This window comes from Ipomoea nil, unplaced genomic scaffold, assembly GCF_001879475.1.
Source record: "Ipomoea nil cultivar Tokyo-kokei standard unplaced genomic scaffold, Asagao_1.1 scaffold1978, whole genome shotgun sequence".
In the NCBI taxonomy this organism is placed as follows: domain Eukaryota; kingdom Viridiplantae; phylum Streptophyta; class Magnoliopsida; order Solanales; family Convolvulaceae; genus Ipomoea; species Ipomoea nil.
Window position 1 is genome coordinate 1,609,404 of NW_017618406.1, and position 23,151 is coordinate 1,632,554.

Genomic DNA, 23,151 nt, shown 5'->3' on the forward strand with positions numbered 1-23,151 from the left:
AACAATAGTGAATTGGATTTGTTTAGTTATATTAGTAAATCTATGTATTTATAGAAATGAATTTATGCATTTGTAGCAAATTTATTTAAAGTAATGATTTTATATACTGGTTGATTTATTTGAAATAAATAAATAAATATCAATATGAGTCATTTATAAATAAAAAAAAATTTCTAACTTATACTTTCACACAATATAATAGTCATTATTTAGTATATATAAATGATGAAATTTTTTTTTAAAAAAAAAAAAAGAAAGAAAAGAAGACTAGTCTAACAATATGATTTATGAATTATAAGTTTATAACAGTATGATTTAAACTAGTCTAACCGTATGGTTAATTGTACTTTCAAATCTAATTAACCATTAACTAAAATTTTTAAAAATTCCATTAATCGAATCAAAATATTTCAATTAAAAAATGACTAATTAAAAATTTTCAGTTTCATCGGTTAGTCGTTTTTTTTTTCCCACTAAATTGTGTACACCCCTAATCGAGGTCTAGAAATCTTGCTTATGAATTTTAATTATTCTCATAATCTAATTAACTTTTGGGCCTCAATTTCTTGTACTCAATTGGCTTTAGACCTGGAGTCCATTCCGCTTACAGGTTTGGCAAATTACACAGTCCACATAGCTGTGTAGACCACAGTCCAAAACGACGTCGTTTTTACAACTAAAAAATTATGTTAGTAATAACGACGTTTATTCAGCCGTTATGTGTGAATAATGAACCTCCTGGGGTTAGATGATGCATTTATGAGTTAGAATAATGTACTTTATGAGTTATAAAAATGTATGTTGCAGAATTGGAGTTAAAAGGAAGAAGCAATGGAGAGGAAAAACTAGGTCGCGTGAAAATTTAAAAAAAAAAATTGCGACCCACGTCTCTAACTTAATGGCGTCATATCTTCATAAATGAGAGACGATATGATATCATTTTGAACTGTGGCCCGATCCACAAAGCTGTGTGGATTACAGTCCATTGCACAGAATAATGATTGCACAGGTTTAAACCAAGATGAAAATTGATGAGCAATCATCATTTAAACCCAAAAAGATGAATAACATTTCAGTTCCCTTCGGTTACTGTAATTGGCAAAGGCCCAAACCAAACATCAGAGTATAGGGGTTCCGTAATCGGCAAGTCATTAAGCTGTATGAGTTAAGTGTTTCATGCATGTAGAGAGGAACTTGCCTTTGTTTTGCAGTTGCTTCAAAACTCCCCCAACCTATGCAAGTTGAATATTGCGGCATCAGATGGTGTAATACACGAAACCTATGGACTATATATTTGGCAATCATATATGATTGTTTTCTTTTCAATTCTTTGTTAATTTCCTCATAGTTGTGTTATTCTTGTGATATAATAACGGGGTACAAGATTTTTGGAGGATCTAAATAATTACATTATTAAGTAAGATTTGAAGACATTTAACACAATCATCTCTCAAAATCTTCTATACTACAGAGACTTGTTATTATGGAATATGTTATTACTGTTATAGATACCTCCGAATATGTCAATTGCCTAAAGGAATTGTTATGTTTTTCTCTTACATCTCTAAAAGCACAAATTGTATGCACGGAAGATGACGACTCCGTGCTCGAATTATTTGATTACATATGTTTTTAATCTTGTCTGTATTTAGTATGATGAAGCTTCATAGGTTCAGTTTGGATGTAAAGGATGCACCTTGTATAGACTCCCAAGAATGTTCTTCTTTTTGCTAATGTTAATTGTACAAGATTTTACATATGCTCTTGTTTCTTATTATTTCATTTAGAACTACCCAAGCATGGTTCAAACTCATTTGTCCATTGTAGGATAATAAAGTTTAACAATTTTCAAAACAACTTTACAAATGACACAACAATAGTAAATGTATATACTTCCGATAGTAAATTTATGTATTTAGGGTGTGTTTGATTCATGGATTTACACACTAGGTGATGATATGGAAATAAATCAAAAGGAATATTGCAGTGATTTATGGAAATAAATAACAAGGAATATTGCAGTGATTATTGAGTCCTGTAGTATTATTCTGTATAGCTAGTTTTATTTTCTTTCCTTTGTTTTATTTCCTTTCCTTTTGAATAGTCTTTTGTATAGCTTTACCTTCATTATGTTCTTGTATATATTATGGACTTCACCAGTAATGAAAACTACCTTTTCTCCTAATATTCTTCCCACGCATAATAGTCTTGTAACCATATAGTGCTGTTTTCATCATGGCATCAGAGCTTGGTGACGACAAGGCGAACAAGGTTACGCCAAAGACTTCAGATGAGAGCAGCGAAGAAATAGAAAGGGCCCATCAAGATAAGGTGACATCTCATAATACTCCAGGAGGCATCACAGAAGGCCAATCCGGGCACCTGGATGTTATGTCACCTTATCTTTTGCATGCTTTGGAACCTCCGGAGCAGATTTATGTTACCGAACTTCTTCGAGATGGAAACTACGGAGAATGGGTAAACGACATGCGAGATGCTTTGTTTGCCAAAAACAAGATCGATTTTGTTGATGGATCCATACCCATGCCAAAACCCAATTCACCATATTTACAGCAGTGGATGCGTTGTAATGCCATGGTCAAAGGTTGGTTAAAGAGCGCCATGGACAAAGACATTAGAAACAGCGTAAGGTATGCCAATACTGCTAGGGACATTTGGGAGGACCTTGAAGAAAGATTTGGAAAAGGAAGTGCACCTAGAGCTTTTGAAATTAGGAGATCAGTTGTTTTGTTGAAACAAGAAAATACTTCTGTCTCATCCTACTATGCAAAACTGAAGAGCCTTTGGGATGAGATGATGGCCATTTCGCCATTGCCAAGATGTGTTTGCAGTGGATGCACTTGCAATATTTCAAAGCAACTTGTTGATATGATTTTCTCATGGGACTAGGTGAAGAATTTTCTACTGTTAAGTCACAAATCTCAGTGCCAAACCAACACCAAGTTTGGGCCGTGCATATCACATGGTTTCCGAAGATGGGCAACATAGACAAATCTCAGCAGCACACGAACCAATGGTTGAAGCTGCAGTATTTCAAATGCAAAAGGGAGTTAGTGAAAAGGATGCCAAAGGAAGGAGAGAAAGACCCATATGTGGGCATTGCAAAAAGACAGGACATACAGAAGACCAATGCTATGAAATAATAGGCTATCCTACAAATTGGCGAAAGGGTCCACGTGACAAGAAAGGATGGCAACATGTAAACCAGAAGATAGCGCCGAAGGCTGCTCAAGTTGATATAGACATGCATCCCCTTCAAAGTCTCACTCAAGCTCAATTAACAAAACTTGCTCACTTTCTAAACACAGATGGGGACAAATTGAGGCCGGTAGAGACAAATGAAAAATCATCATGCAACATGGCTGGTAAGATCAACAGTAAAAATTTGTGGGTGATAGATTCTGGAGCCACAGACCATATTGTTTGTGATGACAGTTTGCTAAATAAATTGGAGAGCAAATATGGTGAATTCCCTGTTACTATACCAAATGGAGACAAAGTGGCAGTCAGGAGCATAGGGGGAACTAAACTCCCCAATGGGATGCAAATAAGTCGTGTCTTGAACATACCTGATTTCAAATGCAATTTAGTTTCTGTTGGCAGGTTGACAAAAGACTTTGATTGTGCTCTGACTTTCTTTTCTGACTTCTGTATAATGCAGGACTTGCCTTCGAGGAAACTGATTAGAGTGGGTAGGATGCATGGTGGTCTTTATTACATGGAGCCGGAATATCGTGAGGGTATGACAATGTCTGTTAAGAGCAAAGATTCAAGTGTTTGGCATAGGAGGCTTGGGCATGCTTCTAGTATGATAATTCAAAAAATCAAGTCAGATTCTGTTACTTCTTGTGAGAATAATTTCTTTTGTGATTCATGCATACGTGCTAAACAAACTCGATTACCTTTTCCTATTAGTGCTATTAAAACTCAATCATGTTTTGATCTCATTCATTGTGATATTTGGGGTGGTTATAAAACACCTTCGTTTTCTGGAGCTCACTATTTCCTCACCATTGTAGATGATTTTAGTAGGGGTGTCTGGATATATTTAATGAAACACAAATCTGAAGTCAGACACCACTTAGTTTCATTTTGCAACATGGTTGTTACTCAATTCGGAAAAAGGGTTAAGACAATTCGAGCTGATAATGGTGCAGAATTCCTTTCAACTTATATGTTGGAATATTATAAAGAGCATGGTATTCTTTTACAAAGATCCTGTCCGGATACCCCACAACAGAATGGGGTCGTTGAAAGAAAGCACAAACATATCCTAGAGATAGCACGGGCGTTGCGATTTCAAGCCGGCTTGCCAATCGAGTTTTGGGGAGAATGCATCTTAACTGCAGTTTACATAATTAACAGATTGCCTTCTAAGGTTCTCAAGCACAAAACACCTTATGAAATCTTAATGCAAAAAATACCAAATTATGATCATCTACGGGTATTTGGTTGCTTGGTGTATGCACATAACCGAAAGGGTGACAAGTTTGATGAGAGAGCAAAGCCATGCGTTTTTGTAGGATACACCCGTGGGCAGAAGGGGTATCGAGTCTATGATCCAAATGACCAGGTTTTTCACATACTACGAGAGACTTGATTTTTTTTGAAGACAAGTTTCCTTATAAAAATCATGTTCTGGACTCGGAGTCACAAATTAAAAAAACATACTCACATTTAGTTGATGATGAGACTGAAGAAATCATGAAGATTGTACAAACCCAGGAAGCTGACTATAACAGAAGAATAGAACCTAGTATGCCTGCGGTAGAAATGGATTGTGGTGAGATAAGTGAGATTATTGAAATAGTAGATGGGAATAATGTCGAGGATCGAGGGAGTGTTGAGCCTTCTATGGTCATTCATGAAATGCAGCAGCGAAGAAGTCAACGTGAAAGACGCATGCCAAAATACTTGGAAAGTTATGAGACAACATTGCCACCCTCCATATCGCCATCACCACCTACCACTCCTTCAGTATCCTCAACGGTACATCCTATGTCACAGTATGTTTCATATAATAATTTTTGTTCTTCTCACCAAGCTTTCTTAGCAACCATCACTAGCCATGATGAGCCAAAAACCTTCAAACAGGCAGTTAACTACAAGCATTGGCGAGATGCAATGCAAAAGGAAATTGCGGCTCTAGAAGCAAATGGAACGTGGGACATTGTTGAACTTCCATCAAATAAAAGAGCCATTGATTCCAAATGGGTTTATAGAGTGAAGTTCAAGCCTGATGGAACGGTAGAACGATATAAAGCACGGCTCGTTGCAAAGGGTTTCACACAAATAGAAGGGATCGACTTCCATAAAACATTTGCCCCCGTTGCTAAACTAGTGACCTTGAGATGTCTACTCACAATTGCAGTAAAAAGAGGTTGGGAAATTCATCAACTTGACGTGAATAATGCATTTCTTCATGGTGACTTGCATGAGGAAATCTACATGAAATTGCCTGATGGTTTTGCAAAGCATGGTGAGACGAGAGTTTGCAAATTAAAGAAGTCCCTGTATGGATTGCGACAAGCTTCACGCAACTGGCACCAAAAATGCACTAAAGCACTCATCAGTGTTGGTTTTCACCACTCCAAAGCTGACCACTCTTTGTTTTTATACAATGATGGTACAAAATTTGTTGTCGCCTTGATATATGTGGATGATGTCATTCTTGCTGGGAATGACCCTGACAAGATTCACAAGATTAAATCCTTCTTGGACTCTGGATTTGGTATTAAGGATTTGGGACCTTTAAAGTACTTCCTTGGGATTGAAGTAGCACGAACTACGCAAGGTATGGTTTTGAGCCAACGAAAATACGCATTGGACATTCTTGGTGAAAGTGGTTTACATGGTTGCCGCCCTAGTGACTTCCCCATTGAACAAAACCACAGGTTACGGGCAGATAGTACAGGTTCTTTGGTTGATGCAGCTCACTATCGTAGATTGGTGGGACGCCTCTTATATCTCACAGTTACGCGTCCAGATATCACATATGCTATTAATACCCTTAGTCAATTTGTTGCTATGCCACGACAAGAGCACATGGACGCTGCCACCCGAGTCCTGCGTTACCTTAAAGGGGCACCAGGACGAGGTTTATTACTTCCTAAAGAAGGTAGTTTGAATCTCACAGATTATTGTGATGCTGATTGGGGAGGATGTCTTACTACGCATCGTTCGTGCACGTGTTATTACATTTGTCTTGGAGGTGCTCCAATTTCTTGGCGAACAAAGAAACAATCTGTGGTGTCCCGGTCATCTGCAGAAACAGAGTACAGGGCAATGGCAGTTACTGTAAGTGAGTTACTATGGTTGCGTTGGTTATTGTTTGAACTTGGTTCTCAACAAAAGCATGCAACACCTTTATTTTGTGACAATCAAGCAGCATTACATATTGAGGCAAATCCTGTTTATCATGAACGGACCAAACATGTGGAAATGGATTGCTATTTTGTTCGTGAGAGAATGCATTCCAATGAAATAGCTCCACGAAAAATACATACGAAGGTCCAACTTGCTGATTTATTCACCAAGGCGCTTGGAAAAGATAGGTTTCATCTTTTGCTTGGCAAGTTGGGCGTTGTGGATCTCCACACTCCAACTTGAGGGAGGCATGGTGATATGGAAATAAATCAAAAGGAATATTGCAGTGATTTATGGAAATAAATAACAAGGAATATTGCAGTGATTATTGAGTCCTGTAGTATTATTCTGTATAGCTAGTTTTATTTTCTTTCCTTTGTTTTATTTCCTTTCCTTTTGAATAGTCTTTTGTATAGCTTTACCTTCATTATGTTCTTGTATATATTATGGACTTCACAAGTAATGAAAACTACCTTTTCTCCTAATATTCTTCCCACGCATAATAATCTTGTAACCATATAGTGCTGTTTTCTTCTTCCATGCGAGTTTTCATCACTAGGAAGTAGGAATGAGAATCAAAATCACAATTAGTGTCTAGTTGACAACTTTATACAGAACCACAATTAGTAACCTTTTGAAACTTTAGAGAAGAACTGGAAAGAAAGAAGATGCATTTGCTAGTACAAAGGCTAGATTTTCACTTAAAAATGGAAGAATAACATGAATGACATTTTTTCCCTTCATTTACATGGTGCAAACTGAGCAAATTAATGGCTGGACCATCGTTGGTAACATTTTGAAACTCAAAGCACCACAGTTGGTAACATTTTGAAACTCGGATGGAAAATCAAAAATGATCAATTTTAAAATTTAGGACTATAAGTAGCAAAACCAGCATACTCGGAGGATCCGGAGATCACAGATAATATAAATAAATAAATATGTAAATATATAAGGTAAAATCTAGATGCAAAAAAAATTAGAGGAAATTTCAATTTTGGTCATATGACTATAGGGATCTTGTTAATTTTACTCCATGACTTTTAAAGTGTCAATTTAGTACCTTAACTATGCAATTTTTGTCAATTTTGATCACTCTGGTCAAATTACCGGTCAAATTCCGCCAAAAAATTTTAATTGTTAAAATAATGAGGGTATTTTGATCATTTCACGTCTCTTTTCTTCTTCCATGCGAGTTTTCATCACTAGGAAGTAGGAATGAGAATCAAAATCACAATTAGTGTCTAGTTGACAACTTTATACAGAACCACAATTAGTAACCTTTTGAAACTTTAGAGAAGAACTGGAAAGAAAGAAGATGCATTTGCTAGTACAAAGGCTAGATTTTCACTTAAAAATGGAAGAATAACATGAATGACATTTTTTCCCTTCATTTACATGGTGCAAACTGAGCAAATTAATGGCTGGACCATCGTTGGTAACATTTTGAAACTCAAAGCACCACAGTTGGTAACATTTTGAAACTCGGATGGAAAATCAAAAATGATCAATTTTAAAATTTAGGACTATAAGTAGCAAAACCAGCATACTCGGAGGATCCGGAGATCACAGATAATATAAATAAATAAATATGTAAATATATAAGGTAAAATCTAGATGCAAAAAAAATTAGAGGAAATTTCAATTTTGGTCATATGACTATAGGGATCTTGTTAATTTTACTCCATGACTTTTAAAGTGTCAATTTAGTACCTTAACTATGCAATTTTTGTCAATTTTGATCACTCTGGTCAAATTACCGGTCAAATTCCGCCGAAAAATTTTAATTGTTAAAATAATGAGGGTATTTTGATCATTTCACGTCTCTTTTCTTCTTCCATGCGAGTTCATCCCTTCCTCTCCCGTTTTCGGCGAATGCAATGAACTAAGAGGATGGGGAAAGGATGCTTGATGATATTAAAGATAGGGTTTACAGGGAGAAAGAACGCCGGAAACGGTAGAGAAAGGGATGGACTCGCTGGAGAAGAAGAAAAGAGGCGTGAAACGACCAAAATATCCTCATTATATTAGTTATTAAAATTTTCCGACGCAATTTGGCCGGAGTGACTAAAATTGACAAAAATTGTATAGTTAAGGTACTAAATTGACACTTTTAAAAGTCAGGGAGTAACAAGACCCCTATAGTCATATGACCAAAATTGAAATTTCCTCCAAAAAAAATAAGGTAAAATCTCTAAAACTAAAATGAAAACCCTAGACTCTAGTTCAATACTCAGCCTTCGCCCTTCAGCCCTGCGACTCATCTGTCTCTCTGTCTCTCCACCGCGACTCTCCACTCTCCACTCAGCTCCACCGGCGGCCGGCCTTAGTCTTCTCTGTCTGGCGTCTGCAACTCTGATTCGTTTCCTTTCGGCTTTCCTAACCCGCAAAGGCCCAGACCAAACATCAGAGGTCAGGGTTTCTCTGCTTTTCCCCAATCTTTGTTTTCTTCCCAACTCTTAGCTTCCGAATGTCCTTTTTATTTATGAAATATGGAATCTTGCAGTTGAACAATAGAATGATTTTAGGTTTCGATTTCGACCGACGCCTCATTGTTCTTTCAAATTAATGGCTCGGCGACTCAAAACCATACCGGATGCAAGTAGGGATTTAATAAGTGAGCTGCCCTTAGAGGTAAAGAACAGAACTTTGGGGTGTTTGCGCACCCCAGAGGCCGCCAGAACTGCTCTGCTCTCAAGGCACTGGAATGATGTTTGGTTGCAGCATGGGCGGCTTATGTTCGATTGGGAATTCTTGCAATGTGTTGAAGAGTGCTATGATGATGAAGGTAGAACTCTCGTGAACATAATCAATAATATCCTCTTTTTTCGTGATGGGCCGGTTAAGAAATTTACTCTACAGATTTCATGTGATGATCCTACGCCGCAGCAGTCTGATTTTGATAGGTGGTGTCTTTTTTTGTTAAGAAATGGTGTGGAGGAACTTAACATATGTTTAGATACTGATGTGCAGGAATATAAAATGCCATTTTGTTTACTCTCTTGTAGGACAATTAAGGAACTGAAAGTCCGAGGTCCCTCTATTGATTTGCCTGTAAATGCTTGTGGTATATTTTCCAATGTCACTTCATTAGCTTTCTACAATGTTGAATTTAAGTGTAGTGTGAATGGAATTGCTTCTAGTATTAGTATTCCTAAACATGAGAAACTGGCTTTCGGATGTTGTCAAGGGATCCATAAGTTTGAGATCAGTCCTCCAAAGCTTGAAATGTTGTCTGTTGTTAATTATATGTATGATGATGTGGTTGAGTCGAGATGGTTGGCGCCACATTTGAAAGCCATTAAGACTCTTTGGTTGTGTTTTGTTTTTGTGCAATCTTGGCATATGAATGCCTCCGAGGTGAGAAACTTCCAAAGGAAGTTGGAATGCTTCCCTCGTGCATCTCCAAATGCACAAATTGTCTGCACGGGCAATTACTATGCGTCTATGCGTGATGACTGGTTGGATACCCATGGTTTTATCCTTTTAGAACCTTAGTATTTTTAATCTCCATGGGTTCTATTTGGGTGCATGTAGCTTAGAAATGTAAGCAAAGGTTGTGTTGGAAGTTGAAATGTTTTCTAAGTTTAGCATGAGGTATTTGTAATCAGCAAGCAATGTGGGCAATTAAGAATGTTCATATATTTGCTTTTGTTAATAAATTACTTCAATTATGCTGGCTTCTTTTTTTTTTTGTTTTTTTTTTGTTTTTGTTTTTTTGTTTTTGTTTTTGTTTTGTTTTTTGTTTTTTTTTTTGTTTTTGTTTTTTTTTGTTTTTTTTTTTGTTTTTTTTTTGTGCGCGCGCGTATATTTGTTCATCTAACAATGTTATGGCATTTGATAGTCAGAAAAATTCATGCCAGGCCAATTACTATTTACTAGTCATTAAAGAATTTTCATATAAATGAGAGGTTCTCAAGCATAATATCATCAATCGAAAATTTCACTTGTAGGATCAAAATCAATACAATGAAATGACATTTGAAAATATGTAATGATTAATAGATATAGATCAACATATAGTAAAGATGCAATCTCTCCGGTGTAAGGTGCAACAAAATGTTACAAGTTTTCAGCGTTATACAATGGACTACTATCCTCCATATCCAAACGTGCCTTATCATCATCAAGAAATTCAAATTTCCAAATAGATCCATTGTGCTACATGACAATTTTATTGATTACATAAACCCCATCAAATGGCCACATGTACTTGAGTCGTGTAAGACTGGACCAAATATCTCCATCTAGTGGACAATACAACAGTTCTAGCATCTTCTTGGCAAAAATTCCAAAATATTATCAAGAATCTCTACCATAGAGGGACATCATATTCTTTCACTCTCCATTTTTGTGATGCAAGTATCCAACAATAATAGGAAAGGAGGAACTCCATATCCAATCGTTATACCCTGCACCACGGCGCACACAGTACTGTGCGCCCCGCGCCTCCTAAAACTACGTTGTTTTGATAAGTTATGTAGGTAGTTGACGTGATTATGTATATTATGGTATACAATTATGTGTATTTGTTTATACAATTATGTGTATTTGTTTTTACAATTATGTATATTTTTTTTTATACAATTATGTACATCCGAAACAGAAAATTTATATGTATTATGTTAAGAGTTTATGTGTATTATGTTAAAAGTTTATGTGTATTATGTATTAGGTTAGATTATGTGTATTATCTTTTATTTTTTTAAAAAAAAAGTATGTGTATTTTGTTATACAATTATATACATTCATGTATACAATTATGTGTATTCTAGTATAAAATTATGTATATTTTTGAACATGAGATTTTTTTTAAAAGAAAATTAACCGCCAACACAGGGTAACGAAATTTCAAAAAAAAAAAAAAAAAAAAAAAAAAAAAACTGAAACGATGTCGTTTTGCATCAGAGCGCACAAGGCAATGCGCGCCCTGGTGCACAATATAAATTGCCCTCCTTATCATCCCTCATTATTCTCAACCTACAAATCCACACCATATAAAATAAGCTAAAATGATAACCACAGGACATATTAAATACACTATAACTTTAAAAAAAAAAAAAATACACTATAAAAATTCAAAAAGCAAGTTCATAACAATACCAGAGAAAAATAAGATATTGCATCCCCTAGAAAGAGCTTTCTTCAATTTGGCATCATATCATGCCCTTCCATCATATGCAATAGTGTTTAGCTGCAGTCATGAAAGAACATATATTATCAGGATTGCCAACAACAAAGGTTAATTAATATGGAAGAACTAATTATGCATATTCTACTTAAAACTCAGTGGAAATAACATCTTAGCTTGATCTCACAACCTTATGACAAGTTAACAAAAATCATATGCATAAAAAATTTGGCTGCTTTAATTTATTGACTAATTGGAGGAATGGACTTTCAATAGCAAAGTAGAAGGAATGTAAGAAAAATATGCATACTATGGCCTTTGCAGTTTAAGATAAGCAAATGGTGCCAGATTTAATTACCTCTCAGAAAACTCTATAATTCATAAGAAAAACAAATTGCCTCAATAGACTGCCAATAGAAAAAGAAAGAGTCAGGAAAGAACATGCCATTCTTTTCAGTTTTCAGCATATATTTCCCTTGACTCTTAAAAAAAAAAAAATTTACTTTTAACCAATAAAACAATAAAAACAATTAAACTTTATTAAAATTTTATTTATTACATAGAATTTTAGTGCTTTTTAATATTTCTTTTTAAATTATAATATTCTTTAGTATTGATATTTCATTTGTAAAAGAGAAAATAGTCAAATAGACCCTTAAACTTTACTCAAAAGGGCAATTCGGCCATTGAACTTTAAAAAAATTCAATTAAACACTTGAACTTGTCATTTTGTGTCAAATAAGCTTAATTTACCTGTAACCAACAGGTTACCGGTAAATTATTGATGTTAATCACCGGAAATCACCATTGACTGCCGAAAATCACTGTTGACCGCGTCAAAAAAAAAAAAAAACACCGGAACTTGGCCATTTCCGGTCATCTTCTCTCGGAGAAGACGACGTCCGATCGTCTTCTCTAGGAGAAGACTACCGGACTGGTCGTCTTCTCCACTGGAGAAGGCGACTGCTAGCAGAGGTCACCTTCTCCGGTGGAGAAGGCCTTTTTTTTTTTTTTTTTTTTTAAATTTTTATCGTAGCCATAATTTTTTTATTCGCCGGAATTTTAAATGACCTGTTATTCTAGGCGAATAACCGGCTAATGGGTTTAGATGCCCCAAAATGACAAGTTCGAGTGTTTAATTGAATTTTTTTTTTAAGTTCAAGGGCTAATTGTCCTTTTGAGTAGAGTTTAAAAAATTTAATTTTAACATGTTTGTGTACGAAAAATATGGACACTGTACTACAATTGAAGATGACACACACACACACACAATATATATATATATATATATATATATATATATATATATAAAAGGAAGAAGGTATCAATTATATATTTTGCAAATTAAATACTAAAATTGAAAAGTCATAAACAATAAAGATAATAAAATTATAAATAGTTAATACCCATTTTGGTCCTTCAACTATTAGGTAATGCGTAATTTAGTCCCATACTATTAAAAGTACCCAATTTAGTCCTCTAACTTGTAAATCATATCCAATTTGGTCCTCCGTTACAATTGTCATCCATCCACTGTTATAGAGAGGGGCAAAAAGTCCTTTTATCTAATTGTCGAGGGACCAAAATGGGTATTAACTATTATTATCTAATAGTCGAGGGACCAAAATGGGTATTAACTATTATTATTATTATTATTATTAATAGTATTATTATTATTATTATTATTATTATTGATAGTGGGACAATGTCTCTTGCCACCGTATTACTTCTTATTATTTTAAAAACTAAAATGTACCATAAAAAATCATGCGCGGTCTTTCCTCCATTTTTTTCTCTCCTAGGACCTACAAAAAACCACTATCTCGAGTTCAAAATGCACTCTCTCTCTCCTTCTTCTCTATCCTCCAACTCATATTGGACCCCACAAAAAATCATAGATGGGGTTGCTCTTAGTTTAGTTTTGTATATCAAGACTAGGAGTGTGCAAATCGGTTAACCGAATCATTTTAACTGAAGTTTTTAAAACTTTAACCGTTAACCGAATCGAACTTTGTATTACTGAATTAACCGAATTGAAATTATTTCAATTAATCGGTCGGTTAAATCCTAAAAATAATACATATAATAATAAATCTAACTAAAATAATACATATAATAATAAATCCATAAGAAATATACAAAAACAATACCATAACAACATTACAAATTTATAGGAATTTTACATATTAGATTATTTATTTATATATTTAAAATTTTGGTTAATCGAAAATTTCGAACCAAATTAACCGTTAACCAAATCAAATCATCAAAAGATATCACTATGTTCCGAAAGGACTAAAGAGTGGTCAAGTGAGTGAAGCATTATTTGAAGATCATTATAGAGTTTGATTTTTGTCAGCACTCTCTCGAGTTTTGGGCACATATAAAATAATGATTGCAAAAATTTCTCTTCACAAAAAAAAAATAAATAAATAAATAAAGAGAAGGCATCTTGATAGTGGATTGATCGAGATCAGCCTAAAGGATGTTTCGTGAAAATCATTTTCCAAGAACAAAGACCACATTAAACAAATTAAAAATGGGAGAAATCTTAGAATACATCATATGATGTCGTAATGGATATGCCAACTCTAGGAAGCAAATAACAATTATAACTTATAAGGTTAGATTTAAGAGGATAATAATTAGTGTACTCTAATCATATATATTTATTTAACTAAAAGAAAAGAAATTGAGATTTCATTAATTTTTTTTAGTCAATTAACTCACTCCACATTTAAGGACAAACAGACTGATGGTGGTGGGAGGTAGGGGTGTAAACGAGTCGAGCCGAGCTCGAGCATGGGTATGCTCGAGCTCGAGCTCGTTAAATGCAGCTATGCTCGAGCTTGAGCTCGAGCTCGTAACTGGATGCTCGAGCTCGAGCTCGAACTCGATCTTGAGCTCGAGTTCGAGCTTGATTTTGAGCTCGAATTCGAGCTCGAGATTAGGCTCGAGCTCGGGTTCAAATGCGTGCTCGATCTTAACCTTGAATTTGACGGTTTAACCTATTTGATTTAAAATTTAAACTGCTCTGTTTTATCCATACATAAATAATACAAACTTCAAATCAAAACACTCAAAATAATTTCGCAACGAAGTAAAAGATAGTGAAGACACAAGTCTGTTTGTTCAAACTTCAAAACATTCAAAATAAGTTTGCAAATCACAACAAAACACAAGTCAACAGTAGTAGTCCTTGATTCCTTGTACATATATATTTCGTCCCGGATATGTTCAAAACAATAGGGCTTTTAAGTTTTGACTTTTGAGTTTTAAATTTTAATTATTATTTTTATATATTTTAATTATATAATATTATATATTATATTGTATATTATACGGCTCGCGAGCCGGCTCGACGAGCCACGAGCCTAGAGTATCTAGGCTCGGCTCGTGCTCGTTTATTTGACGAGCCGCTCGAGCTCGGCTCGAGCTCGATTTTGACCGAGCTCGAGCCGAGCGTTGACCGAGCCGCTCACGAGCGGCTCGCGAGCGGCTCGGCTCATTTACACCCCTAGTGGGAGGCATATGGTGGTGGACGCATTGTCCCAACAACAACAACAACAACAACAACAACAACAACAACAACAACAACAACAACAACAATAATAATAATAATAATAATAATAATATAATAGTTAATACCCATTTTAGTCCCTCGACTATTAGATAATACGGAGTAATAGTTAATACCCATTTTGGTCCCTCAACTATTAGATAAAAGGATGTTTTTGCCCTTCTCTATAATAGTGGATGGATGAAAATTGTAACGGAGGACCAAATTGGGTATGATTTTACAAGTTAGAGGACTAAATTGGGTACTTTTAATAGTATGAGACTAAATTGCGCATTACCGAATAGTCGATGGACCAAAATGGGTATTAACTCAATTATAAAATATCCATGTACTAAGTAAAATTTGAATAGAGTATATGGTCTAATGGTACCCGGGTTGGACTTCCATTTGGAAGGTTGTGAGTTTGAGCCTTAGTGGAGGCGTTATTGGTTCTTTGTGTTTCAGTAGGTTGAGAAAGTATATGAACATTTACTTCATTGTAATAGAGCCAGTAGCATTCAAAAAAAAAAATTTGAACTTCTTCTAGAAGTTAAATTTGTAACTCTTTTGAAGAGTTAGATTAGTATATTACAACGGTAAAAGTTAAGAACTAAAATAACTAACAATGAATAATTAAGGGATGAAAAATAATTTTTTTCAATTATATATTTGATAGTGTAAGTTGTTGAATGTTGACTATGATTGATAAATGACTTTCATTGGAATTAATTCATGGAAAAATAATAATAATAATTGAAAAGATGAAAATAACCTTGTCTAAAATAGAGTTTTACTAGAAAAAGTTATGAAAAATAATTTTTTTCAATTATATATTTGATAGTGTAAGTTGTTGAATGTTGACTATGATTGATAAACGACTTTCATTGGAATTAATTCATGGAAAAATAATAATAATAATTGAAAAGATGAAAATAACCTTGTCTAAAATAGAGTTTTACTAGAAAAAGTTATCCAAAGGATAAAAAATCTAAAATATAATAATTTAGAGTATTAAATAACAAAAATAATATCAAGGACCCTGTGATCCACTGGTATCCTATTGCTCACATTGTATGTATGTGGCTATGTGCGTGTCTCCCTTCCTTTGTAATAACAAAAATAATATTCCAAAATTAAATTTGAATTATCAATATATCATATATGTGGGTGTTAGCTTAGTATTATTTATAAATTATTATTATATAAAAAAAATATATTTTTTTTGTTTTGATCACTATATTTTTCAAATATACGATAATTCAAAAGTATCATCACTTTAAGGAATTGCGAAATATAATTAATTTTAACGTAACTAATTTTTAAACTTTTGTTACATAACAATATTTTAATATAGGGCATAGATTTTCACGCAACGCGCACACAAAATGCTAGTAATAATAATAATTGAAAAGATGAAAATAACCTTTTCTAAAATAGAGTTTTACTGGAAAAAGTTATTGAAAGGATAAAAAAATCTAAAAAATAATAATTTAGAGTATTAAATAACAAAAATAATATTCCAAAATTAAATTTGAATTATCAACAAATATAAAGGACTTCTGTTAAGAGGAATAGCAATTCCGCAAAGGCCCAAACATCAGAGTCAGAGGTGAGGGTTTCTACTTTCTAATCTGTCATTTCCCCCCGGTCTCTCTTCGCTCCCTAATTTCCGTTTTTATTTACGAAGTCTTGCAGTTGAAGACTAGAATAGAACGATTTTAGCTTTTGATTTCGACTGAGGCCTCAGTGTTCTTTCAATTTAATGGCTCGACATCGGAGACTCAAAACCCTACCCGATGCAAGTAGGGATTTAATAAGTGAGCTGCCGGTAGAGGTGAAGGACAGAATTTTGGAGTGTTTGCCCACCAGAGAGGTCGCCAGAACTGCTCTGCTCTCAAGGCACTGGTATCATGTTTGGTTGCAGCATGGGCGGCTTGTGTTCGATCAGAAATTCTTGGAAAGTGTCCAACAGCGCAAAGGTGATGGGCGGGTTAAGAAATTCTGGTTGGATGGTAGAACCTGCCGGAACATAATCAATAATATCCTCTTTCGTCGTGTTGGGCCGGTTAAGAAATTTATTCTAGAGCTTTCACTTGCTGATCCTAAGCCGCAACAGTCTGATTTTGATAGGTGGTGTCGTTTTCTGTCAAGAAATGGTGTGGAGGAACTTCACATATTTTTATTTAATTATCCACAGCCAGAATATCAGCTGCCATTTTGTTTACTCTCTTGCAGAACAATTAAGCAACTGATAGTCCAAGGTCCCTTTATTGATTTGCCTGTAGATGCTTGTGATATTTTTTCCAATGTCACTTCATTAGCTTTCTTTCATGTTGAATTTAAGCGCGGTGTTAATGGAATTGCCTCTAGTATTAGTATTCCTAAGCTTGAGAAGCTGGCCTTCAATTTTTGTAGCGGGATCAATAAGTTTGATATTAGCCCTCCAAAGCTTGAAATCTTGTCTATTATTCATTCTATGAATGATGTGGTTGACTCGAGATGGTTGCCACCGCATTTGAAAACCATTAAGACTCTTTGGTTGAGTGGCTCTTCGTTGGAGGTGAGGATCTGCCTCGTTTTACTTTATGCAAATGGATGGATAGATACAATTCTTTACCTTTTGGCTTGTTAAAGTTCTTGTGGTTGTTAATTTTGTTTCTTTGTTGCTATTTTTCAAGTATATGGATGCATCTATGTTTCCAACTGCAATAAATCTGCAAGTGATGAAGCTATATGGATTAAATTTTTGGTGTCGGAAGCAGCTTGCCGTTGCTATGCAATTGCTTAAAAAATGTTCTAACCTATGTGAACTGCATATTTTGATGGCCGAGGTAGAGTATATATTTGGCAATCATGTGTGATTCTTCTTGTTTTGCTTTTTCAAATGTCCTCACTGTTGTGCTTGTCTTTCATTTCTTCTTGAGTTATAGTTCGGTTATGACAAAGAAGCTGCTTCAAGGCTTTTGGAGGATCCCGATAGTTGCTTTGTTATTCATGAGCTGAAGATGCTTAAGACAATCAAGATTAAATCAAACTGTTCCACACTCCAAATGCTTTTTATAAGAATGTTGCTCTCAAAATCTCCTTTGCTAGAGAGATTTATTGTGAAGTTTTGGGGTATGAATGCCGCCGAGGTGAGAAAAATCCAAAGGAAGTTGGAATGCTTTCCGCGTGCATCTTCAAACGCACATATTGTCTTCACCGACAATGACAATGATTCTATCGGTATCGGCTGGCCGGTAACATTGGTTTAGCCTTTCACAAACTTGGTGAATCTCCATTGGTTCAATTTTGGTGCAACTTAGAAATGTAAGCAATGGTTGTGTTGGAAGTTGAAATGTTTTCTAAGTTGTTCAGCATGATCGAGGTATATTTGTAATCAACAAGCATTGTGGGTAATTAAGAATATTCCAATATTTGCTTTTGTTAATAAATGCTTGTCCTGAAGGGCTTAATTTCAGCCTACATTGCATGTTTTTAACACTAAAATTTGACTGCCTCATTATATGTCTTAGGTTCAGAATTAGAAGAGATGGCAGCGATGAATACTCTGTGGCCGTAAAGAGTGTGGAGAAGACCTGCCATGTATCAGAATAATAATCTTGTAATCGAACAGGAATATAATATACCTTTGTCTTGTATGTAGATCTTCTAGGCTGAATATTATGAAATTCATTTTTGAGTTTCATCTGGCAAACCAGTCAGTGTTGCTGAATTTTGAGCTGCAAGTGAAGGTGCTATATGGAACACCTAAAGTGGAATGAGCATCAGTAGCTATATCACCCAGGTTATAATCATCTGAAAATTAAAGTATATCACTGGTAGAGAGGGATTAAACAAATCATGCATGTGCCTTACTTGCTCAAGGATTCTTAGCATCATTTTTGATATAATGTTGTGGCTGCCTTGCTACTTGTAAGCAAAATTAGAAACGACTTCTGATCTTTTGAATCTATAAGTTATATTCTTCTGGTCTTCTGTTAATTGTACTAGATTAAACAAAACAAATCATGCATGTGCCTTACTTGCTCAAGGATTCTTAGCATCATTTGTCTTCAAGGGAAACACTTGTTCATAAAAATGTACATCTCGATCTAGATATGAAAACTGAACCATTTTGTGCATCATATAAAATATTTCCTTTTACATTATTAGCAGGATATCCAATGAAAATGCACTTCCTTCATCTTGATGCCATTTTTTATGTCTTAACTGTGGCTGTGTGGATGCTGCATAACACAAACAACCAAACATGCACCTTCAAATGAGCATAATCGGTAGGCTTACCATATAACCTCTCAAATGGAGTGTTGTAAAATGATTTTATTTCTATTTTTCTTGGTCTTATAGTCTTACTTTATAGAGAGTGCTAGTAATTATTCATAAGTTATTGAATCCTATCATTCTCTTCATATAAAATTAATAATGAAATTAGGAGGCGCAAATGATATTAAATCTTTTGGAATTAAAGGAATATAATATTTTTTTGAATGACAAGAGAAATTTGCATCCATTATCCCGCACTCAGTTTAGGTCATTGTTACTACGGAGTATTATATATCACAAGAGTGTGAAAATGTTGAAGTAGTCGTATTGAAGTTTCCAACTGCAATAAATCTACAAGTAATCAAGGTTGGTATAATGTTCATGCTACTTTGCCTACTTGTAAGCAAAGTTTATGAACTTATTTTGTATTAGTTTACCAGTTGAGTTGTGTTCTTGGTCCGGACATGATAGCTTATTTATAATTCAAAGGAAAATTGTCAAAATAACCTTGGAGTACTAGAGTGAATAGTAAGGCTTTTAATTTTTTTGTTTTCTTTCTAAAGGCTCCATTAAGGCTTTCTAAATTGACGAAAAATGTAATTGAATCGTAATATTAAACAACCTATTAAGTGTTACTATTGATGTGGTTAACAAATGACCTCTGACTCTGTGGGAGCAACCTCTCAAAGTGAGAGGGCTCTTTGTGCGCAGTAAACAAAAGTCTAGCCTCTATATTCAACTGACTTACCATGATTTATATCCTCTTATCTAGATGCTCTGTCGAGCCGGGGCATGTGGGATCCTTGGGATTGCGGATTCAACCTTTTGGGAACAACAACAACAACAAATGACCCCTGGATGCTTATTTGGATTTGACGTGTACAAATACATTGAGCAATCATTTTCACAAGCCGTAAGCTATTGGCAGTTTAATGTAATTGCCACACATTATAAAAATTTAATATTGATATATTTGTCGCTAGCATAACTTTTTATTTTATTTTATTTTATTTTATTTATGTTCAACTAGTTACCACACAGGCATTGCGCAAATAATTTGATGTCTAATGTGTAGATCAAAGTACCTACGAGGTCCTTGTACTATAGCGTTTTGTTCAATTTAGTCCTTGTACTTTAAAGTAGAGGGACTAAATTAAACAGATAAAGGTACAAATACTAAATTAAACAAAACACTATATTAGGTACTTTTACCCCAATGTATATTTTTAAATTAGTGATTCAGAATTTGTCAAAGTATCATTCGATATCCTGGTGTATATCAATGCAAGATTATCAAATTTTTCATGAAAGAATATTTTAAGAATGCATAACTATGACCAATGACAGAAATGTTAGATTAACTATGGTGCAATAACAATTTTAGAGGAGAGCACCCTCATTGGATATAGTACCCTAAACATAGTTTATATTGACCGAAATATATACCAGGGTATCTAGAAAAAGTAAATGATATGATAGAGGGTAAAATAGAAAAATAAAAATAAAAAAAACTAAAATCAAGATAATATGAAGAGTTAATTCCCAAAATGGTCATCCGACTATTGCCTTTTTCTCAAATTGGTTCTTTGACTTTTAATTGCACCAAAAGTGGTCCTTCGCCTATTGAATTTTAAACCAAAACGATCATCCGTTAGCTTTGGTGTTAAGTGTGTGTTAAAATGAAGGGTACAACTGGTAATTCAAGTTTTCACTCCAATTTAAAACAATTTGTCACCCCCTTTTATTGTGCTTTGAGACCTTTATGTTGTTGGTATAAAATGTGGAATAATCAAATTAGAATGTTTTTTTTTCAAGGAGTTACCATTCAATATGTTGAGTTTTCACAGGTTGCATTATTGTAATCAAAATTGCTTGGAAAAAAAAAAACGTCATGTCAACTAAACTACTGGATTAGTAATCTAAAAATTGCTTGGATTTTTATTATTGTTTGAGTAAACTACTTACTTCCCCACCCCACCTTAAACATAATAGGAGATTGTGCTTTTCCCCCATTTTCTGTCTACGGGAAAGGAGGGCCTTTTGGTAAATTCCCACTACTTATATCAATACCAGCAGTTTGCAGCATAGCTAAGTAGGAGCCTTTGATTTTATATATATGCAGTGAATATTCTGACATTACTAATACAAACATTTATACTTTTGAATTATACTAATATTTCAAAAACATATAAGCATTTGCATCTTACTAGTCGTTTCAAATGGATCTTCATGGATAAAAGTTAATTTAGGTCTAATATGAAGCTAAAAGGTTAAACAGGAGATCGAAACTAAACTATTCACTTCCAAGTTAATGTTTAATCTTTAATACTTATCAATAGAACTAGTATTTTATATGCGCGATGCGCAGAAAATATATGCCCAATATTAAAATTAAATATTAAAATCTTAGTTATTTTAAAAAAATATATATATATATATATATATATATATATATATATATATATATATATAATTCATATTAATATTATTGAGGTAAGAATTATAGAAATGATAATTTACTAAATATAACTATGGTAACATTTTAATTAAAACCTAAATGAATTCAAACTTACCATTGAAGGATGTAAGAAAAAATATTGTGTATGCATGTACATGGTAATAATAATGTGGAAAGATAACAGGAGTTATAACGACAGGGATATTTTTGTCTAAAAAATTATGTAGTACAGCTTTTATAGCACAAGGTACAAACAAAATTAACAGAAAACATGGACATAAACCAGGGGTATAACCTGGATTGAAGCTTATTATGTTTTTAGATTTTTATTCTATTTGCAATGTTGATCTAGCAATGGTAACTCCTTGGAAAAAAAACATCCTAATTTGATTTACTCCGCATTTTATACCAATAACGTACACGTCTCAAAGCACAAGAAAAGGAGGGTGACAAATTGCTTTAAATTGGAGTGCAAAACTTGAATTACTATTTTTTTTTTTTTTTTTTTCTTCTTTTTAATAAAAAAGAAGGGGGATACCCACTTTATTTAACAAACTTAATGGTTTATGTTATACACATAGTGCCAAGCTGGGAAGCCATCTAAGTCATCCTCAATTAGGCCTAGTACAAAATCAGGGGGATTTTCTAATACATGCAAACCTTAGGGGAAATGCTTGGCTTGTTTGGCAATTGCATCCGCGACACTATTTTGCTCACGAGCAAACTCAACCACATGCCAGAACTCAAACCTGCGCAGCTCTTTCTTACATGACTCCAGGATGTTATATGCTGCTATAGAAGGGTATAAGTCACCATTGACAAACTTGACAATCAAACTAGAATCATTTTCAAAAATTACTTTCTTAAAACCCTTTTTTTATTGCTAGTTGAATGCCCTTGAGTAAAGCCCAGGCTTCGGCTTCAAGAGGAGAGCAATTGCCAATGTTAAAAACGAATCCTTGTTTCCACTGGCCCATGTGATCACGCATCACCCCTCCGCACGAAGCTTTATTTGACTACAAATCTACAGAGCCGTCAACATTCACCTTAATGACATCTTCTGCTGGTTTAGACCAAGCAAGCTGCTTCCATTCTCTAGAATTTCCATCAGTCAGGGGGCCTCCGGCTCTCGATAAGGCTCTGTTTATTTCATCAACCTTGGATCTAATCCATGTTGTCTTGAACTGCAGAACATAAGTTTTATCGTTGAACACTTCCTCATTGCGCCATTTCCAAATCCACCAAATGGTTGTGGCAAAGAGTATACTGTTCTTGGAAGGATTACTGTTCCTCCCTCTATTTACCAATCCTTGATCAATCCATTTAGAGAAGGTAAAGTCCTGTTACCTG

The 23,151-nt window shown here is 34.4% G+C and overlaps 2 protein-coding genes and 1 long non-coding RNA gene across 3 annotated transcripts; all 3 read left to right on the forward strand.

Annotated features, from left to right (window-relative positions):
• Positions 1-79: 79 nt before the first annotated feature.
• LOC109147259 lies at positions 80-7,877 on the forward strand. The gene is made up of 3 exons (XR_002048608.1): positions 80-90; positions 7,049-7,269; positions 7,855-7,877. It is a non-coding gene; the product is annotated as an uncharacterized LOC109147259 (long non-coding RNA).
• Positions 7,878-8,583: 706 nt separating this feature from the next.
• LOC109147217 (F-box/FBD/LRR-repeat protein At1g13570-like) lies at positions 8,584-21,026 on the forward strand. The gene is made up of 5 exons (XM_019294848.1): positions 8,584-8,805; positions 16,784-17,637; positions 17,756-17,908; positions 18,008-18,262; positions 20,952-21,026. Exons 2-5 carry the CDS (start codon positions 16,840-16,842, stop codon positions 21,024-21,026), a joined length of 1,281 nt encoding a protein of 426 aa, XP_019150393.1. The 5' UTR covers positions 8,584-8,805; positions 16,784-16,839.
• LOC109147216 (F-box/FBD/LRR-repeat protein At1g13570-like) lies at positions 8,956-9,885 on the forward strand. Its single transcript, XM_019294847.1, has one exon. It carries the CDS (start codon positions 8,956-8,958, stop codon positions 9,883-9,885), a length of 930 nt encoding a protein of 309 aa, XP_019150392.1.
• Positions 21,027-23,151: the final 2,125 nt, after the last annotated feature.

What these genes read in the sequence shown, in the direction of transcription:
- LOC109147216 (XM_019294847.1), top strand. Translation starts at nt 8,956, where the DNA reads ATGGCTCGGCGACTCAAAACCATACCGGATGCAAGTAGGGATTTAATA.
- LOC109147217 (XM_019294848.1), top strand. Translation starts at nt 16,840, where the DNA reads ATGGCTCGACATCGGAGACTCAAAACCCTACCCGATGCAAGTAGGGAT. An exon ending in TGAGTGGCTCTTCGTTGGAG is followed by an intron (nt 17,638 to 17,755) that starts GTGAGGATCTGC and finishes CTATTTTTCAAG; the next exon opens with TATATGGATGCATCTATGTT. An exon ending in TTCCGCGTGCATCTTCAAAC is followed by an intron (nt 18,263 to 20,951) that starts GCACATATTGTC and finishes ATTGCACCAAAA; the next exon opens with GTGGTCCTTCGCCTATTGAA.